The sequence below is a fragment of the Cyprinodon variegatus genome, unplaced genomic scaffold (genome assembly GCF_000732505.1).
Source record: "Cyprinodon variegatus isolate N-32 unplaced genomic scaffold, C_variegatus-1.0 Scaffold70, whole genome shotgun sequence".
NCBI classification, from domain to species: Eukaryota; Metazoa; Chordata; class Actinopteri; order Cyprinodontiformes; family Cyprinodontidae; genus Cyprinodon; species Cyprinodon variegatus.
The window spans coordinates 697,457-712,408 of NW_015150523.1; the positions used below are offsets into that span (position 1 = coordinate 697,457).

The 14,952-nt window shown below is 36.4% G+C and overlaps 1 protein-coding gene across 1 annotated transcript in view; it reads right to left on the minus strand.

Annotated features, from left to right (window-relative positions):
• Positions 1 to 7,954: 7,954 nt before the first annotated feature.
• Positions 7,955 to 14,952, minus strand: part of cav2 (caveolin 2) — a 7,752-nt gene continuing 754 nt past the window's right edge. Inside the window, exons 2-3 of the mRNA XM_015372257.1 lie at positions 10,920 to 11,107; positions 7,955 to 8,512 (exon numbers count right to left, since the gene is read on the minus strand). Coding sequence (XP_015227743.1) covers positions 8,362 to 8,512; positions 10,920 to 11,107 — 339 coding nt within the window. The 3' untranslated portion in view covers positions 7,955 to 8,361. The remainder of the gene's footprint in view (positions 8,513 to 10,919; positions 11,108 to 14,952) is intronic.

The window sequence follows — 14,952 nt, forward strand, 5'->3', positions numbered from 1 at the left end:
AAATGTCTTTTTAGTCAGTCATTTTTATTTGAAGTGGAATTGTAACTTAGGGTTCCTATAGGGCTGTATAATTAAAAAAAATTGTGCAAACATTGTTAGCATGTGGGTCTTGTGCATAAAAATGGCAGTAATTCACAGCTATGTCCTTAAAGATGTGACCTATCCCTTCCAATGCACATTTAACATTTAATTTAGATATGAGGTAATTTTAAGTTTTAAGTAGTTTTCTAAAAGATGGTCTAAAAGCCTTTAGGAAAACCTCCCATTTATCTATTCCAACTGTAATAACACCTGTTAAGATTGTACAAAGAAACTTTGGTATCAACAAAACATAGTTTAACTGATTGGAGGATTCAGATTAAGTTTACTTCAATTTAGTTTATAGAGAGCCACTTTACAACACAGGTCATCTCAAAGCACTTTAAATGGACAATTCTACAGATCAAACAGTCTGATTGGTTAAATGTATTTTATCTAAGGAAAACCAGCTGATTGCATCAAGCCACCGACTTTGTACGCTTTGCTCCTCCTGAATGAGCACGTGGCAACAATATCCACATAAACAACATGTGTTTGCATATGTCTTTCACTCTACATCAATCGCTCACATCAAGCATGCATGCAGAGACAGTGGAGAGGCAAACTCCATTTTAACAGGAAGAGCAGCCCCTAAAAAGCAGCTGATATTAGGATGTGTAAAGACACAAATCCTCTACAAAGGTGAGACACTCTGGTACAGAGCCACAGTGAGGCTTGCCTAACTTGTTGCCACAATAGCCTCACCTTATCATTGAGATTGAAAGCTTGGCCAGAATGACAACTGTGGCTAATTCCTGGGAGAACTTCATTACCACTCCCATGTGACTAGTCTGGAGGACAATAACAGCAATGGTTGTGAACCTTGTGCATTAACAGCTTTTGTCTGATTTTAGACAAAAGCCGATCTATAGCTGTTGTCTAAAAGTTGACCAATTGTTGAAGATTCTTAGACAAGACCTTCAATTACTAGAGTTTAAGAAAATACATTTAGCATTCAGCTGCAGATTATTGTAAAGTAAAACCATGCATTATATTTCCAGTACTCGTCTAACTTAACCTCCAGATTGTTAGTTTTGTTGTGTGTTGATGTATTGCTCTAAAAAGAAGCTTCCTTTTTATGACTCAATTTCATCCTGTGTCTGTCAGTACACTCTGAATATAGCTCACATTTGGATGGATATGACTGAAGACTGCAAGCCAAGCTTTCTCATCCATCATCAGAGTGTGACCTCACAGATGGGCTTCTAGTAGAATGGTGAAACCCACCAGTAAACAGCCATGTTTCCGGCGTTGGGGAAGGGTAGCGTGCGCCCATGTGTAGAGGTATTAGTCCTTGATGTGGCAGTCTTGCATTCAAATCCTGGCGTGGAAACATGTGCTAATACAATTTAATTATTTACAGCATTAAAGTGATACTTTGAGTTTCTGTATTTTTGAAAGTATTTTTTTATTCAGAAGTTCTTCCCCAACATGGTCTCTCTCTGGAATTCCATGGGCAAAGAGAAAGAACAATCAGTTTCTTTTGTCCTCAAGCATGGTGGGGAAAATGATCACATACCCCTATGGTCGTGTAGAGTGTTTTGGAGAGAGAGTGATTCAGCAGTTTTTGGAGGAGAGCAAGCATTTTGTTCCAGCCATGTTTAAAGTTAATATCATGGCTGTCTGTCTACCTTCAAAAAAAGGCTATTCGTGCCACAAAACTAGAAAGAATACAATCTTCCCCTAAGGGGTTAGAGCAGTTATAGCTGCAAAACATAAATCAATCATCATAAAACTGCATAAATTAATAATGTGACACCATTCAAGTTTATACGTAGTTTAAAGTTAATGACTCAACACTTCATTTTGCTTTCATCCATCCATTTTCTTACAAGCTTAATCCCAAGTGGGGTGGCGAGGGGTGCTGGTGCCTATCTCCAGCTGTCTATGGGCGAGATCATTTTGCTTTCATTTCGGGTAAAAGACAAAGTTTAAAAAAACTGATTATTTTAATACTGAGCCAATCTGTTTTTCCAAAGTACATTTCAAATCACTAATGATCACCCAAAGATCATTAATGCATGATTTAGGGGACATGGATCAGGAGAAGCAATGTCCCCTTCAGTTGGACCAAAACTCTTACGTTTTGTTTCATTTTTGATGAAGTTCAGAAATTTGAAACCAGCTAAGTTTTGTCCTTGTAAGGGCAAATTGTTTTACGGTTAAACTTATTGTAAAAAGAAAGATTCCAGGTAATACAGTCTGATTTATTCATCTTTAATTGTCTTCGGACAGAATTCAGAGGGAGAATGATCTCACCTTTTTCCCCTGTATTGGGTGTGGCTCAAAACAGATCAAAAAAACAACCTGATGCACACCTGTTCAAACCCCGTCTTTGAGAGCCCCCCCTCCCAGGGCCTCACAAGCCCCCCCCCTGAAGGAACATCCAGTATATCTGTCAAGTGATACCGTATAATTAGAGGTTTACAGCTCAATTTCATATTACATGAACAACTGCTTCATTTAAGGCTCTCTTTATCAAATGCTGACGGTTTGCTGTGCACATTAAGATGCAAAAACTTTGCGAAAACTGTGTTGCAGCATGTGCTAAATCTCCCCAGGCATCTGTCCCCTAGAGCATCAGGAGAGCGATTTCTATTGATACTCTGGGAACTTTCAGTCACAGCAGTTTTAGTTTATGACTGAAGACAAAAATGTCACTCAGAACACTGACAAAACAGGTTCTTAAAAAGCTGACTGTTCTTAGGTTCTAGGGTAAGCAGCTGTTTATTAAGGAGAGACTTCTTTATCATGACATTGCCTCGATTAGGTCGCAAACACATATAGTCGTGTGTTCTGTCGTCAGTTGCTGATTTGACCGCAGCCATGGTTAGAAATAGTTAGTTATCCTGGTGCAACAGGTTTGAAACTTCTAAGAATCCTTAACATCACAAAGAAAAGATCCAGACAAAAAACTCTGTGTTGCTTGAATTTGATTCAAGTCTTTTGCCGTTGGAGTTAAGAGGAAATTAATTAAATGATGAACATGGATCCCACCATGATAAAGTTGTAAATCTTGGTCTATGTGTTGATAATACCCCTGCCCCCCATCTGTGTCTTTGTATCCAGACAGTTTAATGTATTTTCCAAAAAGCACCTGCTAACATGACTGCAGTGGCAATGTAGCCCAATGTTGCTTGTATTTGGGATCCTAAAATGTGCAAAAGGATCAGAGTTGGAGAAAACATTAAAGCTGTTAGGGTGATCAGTTTTTTTTTTATTCCAAAACTCAAGACAGTTATTGTTGGTATGCAGTTTTCACATTGTTTGAGTTGTTTACCTACAGTTATCCTCACTTAGACAGCACATTTTGTACCTTACCCAGCTGTTGTTGTAACCATGAAGAGTCATGAAGTAAATAATACACAAATGACATTGACTCCAAGCTGATAATGAAGGAAGCTAATGGGAGATGTTTTTTATATTGGCGGTAGTTTACATCAAACCCCTTCAGCTGAGTACAAGCTCACACAGCAAGCCAGAGTGAAAGCTTTGTGCAGACCTGCAGGTCTGACGGTAGAGCCTCGGGCGTCGTTCCATTTACCTACAGTTCATATTTTGTTGAGGAAAAGGTCTTAGGCAATATCAACAAAAAGATTTATGAGAACTTTCTGGCACTAAGCTGCATAACTCAACCACATTCATCTCTTATGACAAAAAAAACAAACCACACACAGGATAATTTCCTCAAGGGGCAAGAAAAAAATCTTTATTTTTAGGGTCATTTACAGATAATCTGGATTACAAGGTGAGGTCCATTTAGTGAGAAAATAATGTCATAAAACACATATTTAAAAGAAAACCAAATATTTTCCTGATCTCTTGGTGGAGAAAGAAACATCACATGATTGTAGAACCCTGCCAATAAGTATCTAATTTTTATATCAGATCACTTCAGCATCATCAAGTCTTTAAACGGAGCTTAAAGAGCACACCACTCTGGAATGATAGCCATATCCCTATGTATTTAGCAGTTTTAGCCACTTTGTAAACCTAAAAAGGACAAATTTTTCTATTTTATGCCTTGTGTGGCTCTTGGAGGCCGAATAATTTGCAATGCCATCCAGACCATGAGTTTGAGATACATCTATGATAACTGAACACCTAAACTCAAAGATTAGAGCCAAACATAATCTCATCTAGTATCCAGTACAGGTAAAATTAATAACATGAGCTTGAATTTGAAAATCCTCCCTGAATACCGTAAAAGTTGGTTTTTAACTGTATTCAGTTAACTCTGTGACCTGCAAGCCATCTGTAAAAAAAAAAAAAAAAAATGAGCCGAACAAACCCCAAATCAGCTAACTTGCTAAATTTGCTTCTCATTAGCTTAGCCTCTGGGAGAGATGGGGGTGCCTTGGTGGGGGCCAAAGGTCGGCACATCTATTAGGATGGTGTTTCTGACAGAAAACACGAGTAGAGATGCGTTAGAGCAGTCTTTTTCAACCCTGGTACTCAAGGCACACTGCCCTGCATGTTTTAGATGTTTCCCAGCTTTCACACACCTGCTATCAATTGATGGTATATTATCCGGCGTTGCTGAACAGCAATCATCTAAATCAGGTGTGTTGAAGCTGAGAAACATCCAAAATATGCAGGGCAGTATGCCTTGAGAACCAGAGTTGAAAAACACTGCGTTACTGAACCCAAGAAAAATTTGATTTTTTCAGTGATTCCAATAAAATAATGAAACTTGTATCTTATACTCATTGATATTTTTCAAGTGTGTCTTACTTTTTTATTTTTAGAATTTTAATTGGAAACTATTAAAAACCCCAAATTCAGTGTCTCAGAAAATTAGAATATTGTGAAAAGGTTCAATGTGGAAGGAACCTGGAGACATACTAATCAGCTAATCAATTAACTTAGAAAAGCTACAAATGCCTTTAAATGGTCTCTGTGTAGTTCTGTAGGCTTTACAATTGTGGCGATGGTTAGCGACTTGACAGTTATTCAAAAGATGACCTCTGACCCCTTGCACATGGGAGGTAAGCCACTAAAAGTCATCGAGGAAGAGGCTGGCTGTTTACAGAGCTCAAGCAAGACCTATTCGCCACCAGGAAGTTTTAGAGCATCTTATGCTCCCTGCTGCTGACCAACTTTATAATGATGAAAATTTCCTTTTCTAACACGACTTTGCACCTGCACACAATGCCAAAGCTACCAGTACTTGGTTTAAGGATCTTGTTCTGAATTGGCCAGCGAACTCACCAGACCTTAACTCTCATTGTGGAGAGGAAGATGTGATGTCAGAACTAAGCTAGAAAACGTTGTTTTTGTATTGGTGTTAAGAAATATTATAATTTTCTAAGATACTTAAAGGTATTGTGGAGGATTTTGGCGAATTTTTTAAAAAGACCTGCCCTTTGTGCACATGCACAACCCTGTCTCTGAAAGTCCTCCCTAGCCCCTAAATCCCTCAGTCACTATATAGAGTGGGTACTATACAGTGGACTTAATAGTGAACTCAGTTAAATGACTGGACAGATGATCACTGCTTTTTATTCCCCGGTAGTCACGTAACTCCTCATTCACTGCGTGGTGCCTGTGCTATCTTTGTTATTATGCGCCGCTATAGCATACTAGCGACAGCGGGGCCGTTATGACAGCAAATTCCATAATGCTTTGTGAGGAGAGCTCTCTGCATCTGTATCTGGTGTATAAAAAATATAAAACATTACAGTGGAATTCAAAAAGAACACATTCGATGTAGCTACAGTATAAAGCCAAAATCTTAAAAAATAAATAATTTTAATTTCGCATTCAAGATGGAAAACTTTGTTGGTGTGTAAATATGCTTTATGCCGTACTCATCAAGTGGGATTGTTTTAACCTTCCATGTTTGAAATTCTGTAAAAATCTCCTATTAGGCATCTTATGCTATCAGATTATTAATCAATTAATCATGAAGGTTAAGATATTAATCAATTAGCGAGATCAAGGATAATTGCATCTCTACTCAAGATTTCACACAACAGTTTACAAAGATGTCATACAGGTTTGGTTTTGTACTGATTAAAATTAATACCAGACCTGTCATCACAATACAGAGTCCACAATTAGCATAATCTTAGTTTCCAGTTTGGTTATTGTACAGCCATCCTCTTCATATAATATACACACAAAATAACAACAACAAACAAACAGAAGGAGCTTGCTGTTTAGCAGAGAAGCAAGCATAAAAAAACAAAACATAAACAGAGAAAATGAAATCAAACTTGGATGCATTTAAAGGCACAGATTGGGTAAAATAAATATTAGCCTAACACAATATAAAGATATTGAAGCAGCACTCATAGAGCCTATATTCATCTTTAAGGCACTACCAGAGGCTCCAGGTACACAACAAAATGCATTTATGGGTGAATTTGTTTTTTTTAAAGTTAAATGTTAAATGATATGTTTTCTCTCTGAGTCTCTGAGCAAAGTTTAGGTATAAACCAAAAATATTAAAATAAAATAATCCCACAGAGGCTCTGCCTGTGTGTGAGTTTAAAAGATAATTTACCCTTTTCTAACCAGAGCTGTTATAAGTCATGGCATTATAAATAACAGTAATAAACTCAGAATATAAGTAAAAGCCCAAAATGATAGTAAAGGCAATGTGAGTTCAATACAGATATGTTAACACAGCTGTATTTAGGGAATTTTATTCCATTATTGTAGTAAGCAATGTTTTATATATACATATTAAGATAAGATATTATTATATTCTAAAAAAATTGGGGAAACAACAAAAACCTTTTTCGGTTAAGATGTACTTCAAAGTTTTTTTTTTCAAATTTCCTTTTACAAAGCCTTTTCTTTGTATTCAACAATAATGGAACCAAATTCACGCCATACCCCTGCAAATGTGCAAAACGCTGCATCCTAGCTTTAAATATCTAAACTAATGCATTAAAATGCCTTTTTTTCATAACATTTTACTATAAGTTAAATAGTATGCAATATATACAGCTTATATAAATTCACAGAGCAGAAATATTCCATTCAATAACATGGATAACAAAAAAGTCTTGAACAGAAACGGAATGATACCGTAATCCTTTTTTGGTCATAACTGCTTTCTGAGTGGTGCTCATAGGCTCCTGGTCATATTAAACATGAATAATTTAAATAATTCAACAATGTTGATTTTCTGCTGACCATTTAAGATGCATCTGGTCTGTCTGTCATAAGCAGTTACAACTATTTGCAATATAGAGGCAGGATTATGCTTTAATTAAACTAGATAGTTCAAGTTAATCTACAGATACAGCTTTGGTAAAATTAATCAACAACATTGGCCAGCTTGGTTTGTCTCTCTGGTAAATCTAAACTATAGATAACAATACGTAGAGCTGCTGAGACCATTTAACAGACACTGATTCCCAAGAACAGAAATGGGATTTTAGCAATATTGGCAGGGAAAATTTATCTTTGCAAATTTTGCAAATAAAGTTTCTATAAAAGGACAGTTTTTACATGGTTTCTATTTAGTGTGGTCTATTTACAAAAAAATGCACAATTTTTATTTGGAGACCAGCAACCAGAGAGCAAGATTCTGCTGTCACTGAGGACTGTCGAGCTTGTAACTATCAATTTGTCAATCCGATTAAAAGTTTTACACTTTGAATTTTAAAACCACAAAATGGTCCTTCAGTTTAGTAAACTGTAAAACCGATGCCAATGGCTGACAGTTAACCAGCTGTGATAGTCTCAAAATACTGACCAACATTAAATGATGTCACCTATATTAAAAGCAGTTAAAGATTTGCACCTTTTCTTACTCCAAACACTCAGAAAGCTTTTTTTTCTTATTTAGCACCATCAGCACAAAAGGGCCCAAACTCATAAACCAGTTCCCTTCAAACTTCAAAATAAGAGTATTGCTAACACTTCACCAGACAGTGTCCTGATAACAGCACCTAGATAGCACTTAATTCAACAGTCTTCATTTTATTGTGGAATCTGACTATCATACAATCTTGTGCCAATAGATATTTTACTAGCTATGCAGCAAGACTTTTCTACTTCAGAGAAAATGGCAAAAACAGTTTTCATAAACCAAAATAAAACCAAATAAATGCAAAGGATAATTAGGTAGTAAAAGCCACAAACAGGCCAAATATCGATATATCTTTCTTCCTCTTCTTTTTTCCCATGCATTTTAAAAAAAACTTTTTTCTGTACTTTACATTTTACTTTATAAGAGCTTAAGTTTAAGTTTTTTTTTATATTTCCAAAAACTCCACTCTCTCCAAAAGAAGGTATTTTCTTCCTTGGTGCACAGAGGTGACTACGTCAGTTTTCTAATATTTGAACCTGAATGGAGGAGAAACATTTTCCAAAGCTGTGGAACAGCGGTGTTATGAAAATGTCCGTCAGGCTCTGCCATATTTTCTGCGCTGAGGGTAGTAGCATCATACAACTCTGGATCACTGGCATCACCAACCTGCAGGGATAAGGACAACAAGAGATTGTTAAAGAACAAATGCAGCCGATAGCAAGATCACCTCAAAAGTGAGCTCTACAGTATTCATATTACTAACAAAGGTGTCGGTCTGACTTTTAGTCCAAGAAAATCATTTGAAGGACGCCATAGATTGTTTTTACACGCTCCTAAAAACTTCTACCAAAACCCATCCAAACCAGAGGATTTTTAAAACAAGCAAAGCATTTTACCTTTGCTTTTGGTCTCTGCAGTCTAAAAAAAATATATTTTAACTCTTATACATGATTAAACTAACAAAATAAAAATAAATACAGGAAATAACGATTGAATTTGAATTTTAGCGTGGGTTTTGATGCTAGTCTGTTTGGACTGGGCATGAGAAAATATAAGCGCTTTAGATGGTTGTAAAAAATCATGATGAATAGTTGGTGTGTTTGTGGCAACTAATCAAAGATTAAGGGGAAGAATTGAAGAGGCGGAACACAGTCTGTCTGTAAAGCTATTTATAATTTTTATAATAATAATTTAAATAAAAGGTTTAAAAATCAATTTGCTCTAACTGCCAAATTTGGGCATCTGGTTAGGATGTGTCACCGGTAGGGGGACTGAGGGGGAGAACCAGGACATTCTGGAGGGACTGTTTCTCAGCTGTCCTGGAAATGCCTTGGGATTCCCTCCTGGAGGAGCTGGGCAAGTAGCTGGCGAGAGGGACGTCTGGGCCTCCATCCCTGAAGCTGCTACCTTTGAGACCCGAACCCAGATATTGGGAGCAAGAGGGTTGAATGAATGGATAGATGGATGTTGGTCAGGGTTACTAGAGTAGTAGCATTCTAGTGTCATATTATGTTGCCGTGTCTGTTGTCTTCTTATTTCAGTCGTCCAGTAGCCCACTTGTCATCAGAGTGACCTGGTTTCTCAGCTCTTGATGCAGACCTTGTTTGACCAGGCAACATCTGAGCCATAAAAACATAACTATGGCTTTCAATTAAAACTATTAATCCCTGTATGTAAACGTATTTAATAACAGAAGAGCAAAGGTGATGGCGACCTCCTAAAATAATATTGATTATATTAATTTTGAACATTGGTGGACCAGTGACCATGTAGATTTCCTTTGCAAACTCTGAAGGTGCACCATCTGTTCTGTAACATAGAACACTGACAAGTGATACTCCCCCTATATATAAAGCACTCTGCAAGACTGATACTTTCTCCCTTTTTGTCTTTGAGACGCTAGAGTCAGGAACTCCTGAATGGGATTCTCTGAATGCCAGGAAATCTCATGCTTAACCTGATTAAAAGTCAAATGGACTTGCTGGCTAATTCCAGAACCATATTGCTGTGAAAAACACTTTCAGTAAATCTGAATCTACAGGAGTAATGGAGATCGACAGAAGTTGCAGGTCTAGCAAAGTTAGGGAAAAAGGTTCCAGCTAAAAAAAATAGTTTTTTTATGATGTTTGATCATGTCATGTGTTTACTGCGAAGTAAAAAAGGCAATTGTCACCCAGTTTTGATCCATTGACCTGACCTTGGGTCTATTCATATGATCTCATGGGTAAAGACCTCTAGTGTACCCTACAGATTTCTTTGGCTTCTTTCATGTTTTAGGGGTTGTGAGAACTGTGGACTCCTTTGATGCATTCCCTCTCTGTGTGATCCTCCAACCAGAGGTCACACTGATGAACACCAATGCCCTGGATTGACATATTCCTCATCTTTTGCCTCAGTTAGCTCAGAGGTCATACAAAAGTGTCTCTGCAGCGCTCCATGTGCAAATAAAGAATGTTTCCACTCTGGTCTGAAAAGTGCTTTAATTGCTTCTGAAATGCCGTCTGTCTGGTGGAGCAAACAGGACAGTTTTTCCTGAGCTTCCAGTGGAGCTCAGCATTCCTCCAAAGTTTCCATTCTGTGCTTATATGAGGATTTAAAATGTTCCATCAAGTCTTTATATATAGATTCGCTGCACTGTGGTAGTAAGCACATAGACATGCTAGGTAAACTTTCAAGCACCTGTTTCGACTTATTGCACACTACAAATTATACATTACGTAACCATGATGTAATTAAACAAATAAAGAGTAGAAAAACTATATTTGAGGGAGGGTGTTTCATTACTGAAGTGGATATTATGTAAAAAATTGTATTCATCTTTTTGCTTTTCCAAAGAACTAAAAAGAGTTTCTAATCCTAAACGATATTATTTTGTATAATCATTCCATCCTGAGAAATAAAGCAAAAAAAAAAAGCTTTTTTAAATTAAAGCTTTAAAAAAACGACGTCATTCATAAATGAAATATTTATATTTTAACTGTTGGCCTCAAATGCATCTCAGCTTTAGGAATTTTGGCTGGACACTAAAATCTATCGTATCCATTTTAGTCTCAGCAGAAAAACATCAACTCACCAGATATGGACGCAGCTGAGCACTCCAAAAATGAGCCCGAGTATAAAAGCCATGGGCACAGCCAGCAGAGTGGAGAGCAGGCGGTAGAAGAAGAACTTGACCAGCTCGAAGGTGGCGTGGCTTCCTATCCAAACTTTGTCGAAACTGTGGGTGGAAACTGGCTCTCCGATCACATCCTCAAAACTCACCTGTTGGAAATCAGAAGCGACCAAAGGCATAAGCAACCAAGCCAGCAAAAGCACACGATTGATTAAAAATAGTTAAAAACTCTAAATTTCATTGTTTTGATTAACATAAAGACAAAGGATTTTGAAGACCCAGTTAGCAGGACAATCACCATTTAAATTAATTTCTTTAACATTTTAACAACTTGACAAACATGTGGTAAACATTAAAAATAAATCACACAGGAGCACCTAAATAACTGTTAAAATTGTATTTATTTTAGTAACTCATTTGAGAAAAGTAAATTATTGTATGATAATAATTTACAGCTAAACCAGTGACATGATATTATAAAGAATTTCTTTCCAAATAGGTTTTTGCTCCTTATACATAAAGTTTACCAGGGCTTCCCAAACTGTTCAGCCTGTGAGCCCAGTAATAACAGAGACACATACTGAAGACCCCCTAAAAATACATTTCACTCTACATTAATATACAGATATAGAGTGAAGTAATTATATTCGTTTGTTTCTTACATTTAGATTTATTTTCTTAAATTACATTAAATTAATAATTTTCAATGTGTTTTTAGGCCCAAAGTTGATAAAAAAACAACATAGAAAGTTCAGTGTATGCTAGCGTTTGGGAAGATTCTGGAGCGTCGACATTCGCTGGCTAAATTGTCAAGGTGTGACAGTGGCATAACAGGATATTTAATTTTATAATTGTGATGTTTATAATCTAAATTTACATTTACTGTAATATTTGTATTAATATGAATGCATTTTACCATCTAAAATATAACACATGTTAATGTTGCATTCATTTATTGCAGACATTCATAATAATGCGGAACATTTCTAACTTAGGAAAGTCATTTAGCACCTCCACAAGTAGGATAAGAAAATGATCAATAAAGAGGTGGGGAGTTTGGCTTTGTTATCTAAAAACATAAAATGTAAAGATGAGTAAAGAAAAAAGTGTGGTAGAAAAGCTCATGACTAGTAGCGCAACAAAAAGGTCTCCTCTTTCAACTGGCTCTATGGAAATGCTGCTTTCATTTTGCAGCAGGACATGGCACCTGCCGAAACCACAAAAAGTATCTACAGCTGGTTTATTGGCTGATTTGAATGGACTTCTTTAACTGCTTAGAAGAGCTAGAGATAGATTGCCTAGCATGTCTAATTATTTCAGTAATTCATGACCATGTCAGGACCAAATACTAAAACTAGGGATGTGGATTAAGAAGAATTTTGCATTACGATAAATATCACAAGTCACTGATACATTTTATCGCTAAATATCCTGATACATTAACAAAGGCGATTTATTGGGATTCTTTAAACATATCTTTGAAAAATCCTCACAAGATCATGCTGTGGCTCTGCTGCAGCTGGTGCAGAACAGCTGAAAAATAGACTCTGCCAAATGGTTTAAGAGTTATATTAAAGTAAGACCATGAAATTATTGTTTGCTTATAAATATTTTTTTACATTTTTTAAAACCAAACCAATAACAGATCAGCCGGTACAGGTTTTGTAAGGTCAATGCTGGTAACGAATGTTCTGACGTCGGCCTAACCGATCCCGACAACTGCTACTGATATTTTTGGTCCCAGTCTTAGAGCCGATATTGCTTTCCCCCCCCTCCTTTTAGATGATAAAAATGACACGATAACAGCAAATGTTACACAAGCTTCAGATAAACATAAAATAAACATTTAGTAATAAATCAAACAAAATATTAACAATGAATAGCAGATGGAGGGGACAGCAATGGATGGGATTTCTGCAATCTCAACGCATGGCTGTTGTTGTGCGACATGCCCTGATCATGGTTTTTGGACATTGGGAACCAATTGGAACCAGTGCCCATATTTCATCTTGACATGATGACCAGAGAAGAAGATGGGATTTTGGTTCATAAGCACCTGTAAGACCTCTCCAATATCTGATATAACATTAGTTTTCATGTGTTCCTCATATGCTCATTACATTTTCGATTACCAAGTATGACCAAAAGTAATTTAATGAAATCCTCATGTATATTCACTGCTAGCTATTTCGAATATGGTAAAGAATCATTTGACTAAAGGTTATTGGTTCCTGATTAAGAAAATCATTCAATAAACATTATTTGGCCAAATAATGTTTTATTCACCCAATGGATTTGCATTATGAATTGGTCTGAAAACATTCCAATTTCTCTAAATTAGTGAAAAGCTAATTTGATCATATCCCAAATTCTTCCAGATAAACTTTCGTTTTCAAACAAAAGAACCATCTTAAACTGTAACATGGTTTTCAACAATGTTTCCCATTCCTCTTTGTACATATCAGTTTAGTTAGTTGAATTTCACTAGTTTTAATTAGCAGTTTTAAACTGAAATATGTTTGACTTGGAGCTGAATGATTTTTGCTGCGATGGACTGGCAACCTGTCCAGGGTGTACCCCGCCTCTCGCCCATTGACTGCTGGAGATAGGCACCAGCACCACTCGCGACCCCAATTGGGACAAGCGTGTAAGATAATGGATGGATGGATGGATGAATGATTTTTGTTAATAAACTCTAATATTTTGAAGAGAAGTTGTGGTGAATTTATTCCATGTATGTGCAGAATTCACTGTTTGACCATGATTAGAGCTCGAATCACTCTTTCATCTATTGTTCTAACACACAGTTACTATGACTGTGTGTCATTAACAATATATAACAGACAAACTAATATGTGATTAAATAAGATTTTTTCCATCCCTACTTTGGAGGGCACTAAACATCTTACAGTACCAGAAATTTAAATTCCCAGCTAGATGGGAATTGAATAGAACAGTTATCACAACATTAATATGGTATCCAACCTGGATAGGAATTATATATAATGTAAAATCACAACACTGTTGAACAGAGAAAAGTCAAGAGCAAGAAAATTAAATAATGCAATCTACTTTAAAAAGCTATAACTGTCACCTTTAAAGTGCAATTATATTAAGTTTAGCAGCAGTCTATTGTGTAAGAGAATTAATCATTTCTATCAACAAATATGTTGTTAAAAAAACTCCTAACTCCTGCCTTTTACTCGATTCATTTCTCCTACAACCCCTGCAATTCCACTGAGCTCCCCAAATTGTGGGATGCCCCTCACAGTTTGAGAACCACTGCACTAAAGAATCGGGCAATGCACATGTCAACCAATGATACAAATGAAAAAAAGCTAAAAAAAAAAATAGCCTGTCGATTTGTCAGTCTATCTTCAATACAAATTGATCACTGAAAACTAACTTAAAATTTCAATATTGAAATTTTAAATTCATAAAAATTAGAGGGCTGCTTAGTGGCGTAGTGGGTAGCACTGCTGCCTTGCTGCAAGAAGGTTGCAGGTTTGATTCCTGGCCTGGGGTCTTCCTCCCACAGTCCAAAAACATGACTGTTTAGCTTCTCGAAATTCTCCTTAGGTTTGAGTGAATGGTTGTTTGTTCTGTTTGTCTCTGGGTTGCCCTGCAATGGACTGGTGACCTGTCTAGAGTGGACCCTGCCTGTAGACAGCTGGAGATAGGCACCAGCACCCCTCGTGACCCCACTTGGGAGTAAGCGTGTCAGAAAATTGATGGATGAACAAATATTGTCTAAATATATCTAATATCGCTAAAGTTGATAGAATCAATTATTTCGTACACCCCCAAATTAAATGCTGTATGTTACATGGACTCTGTATTTGCAATTGTACTGGACTTAGCAATTGGAAGCAAAAAACTAATTCATACTTAGACTTAGACAGATTTATTTATACAAGCATATATATATATATATATATATATATATATATATATATATATATATATATATATATATATATATATATATATATAT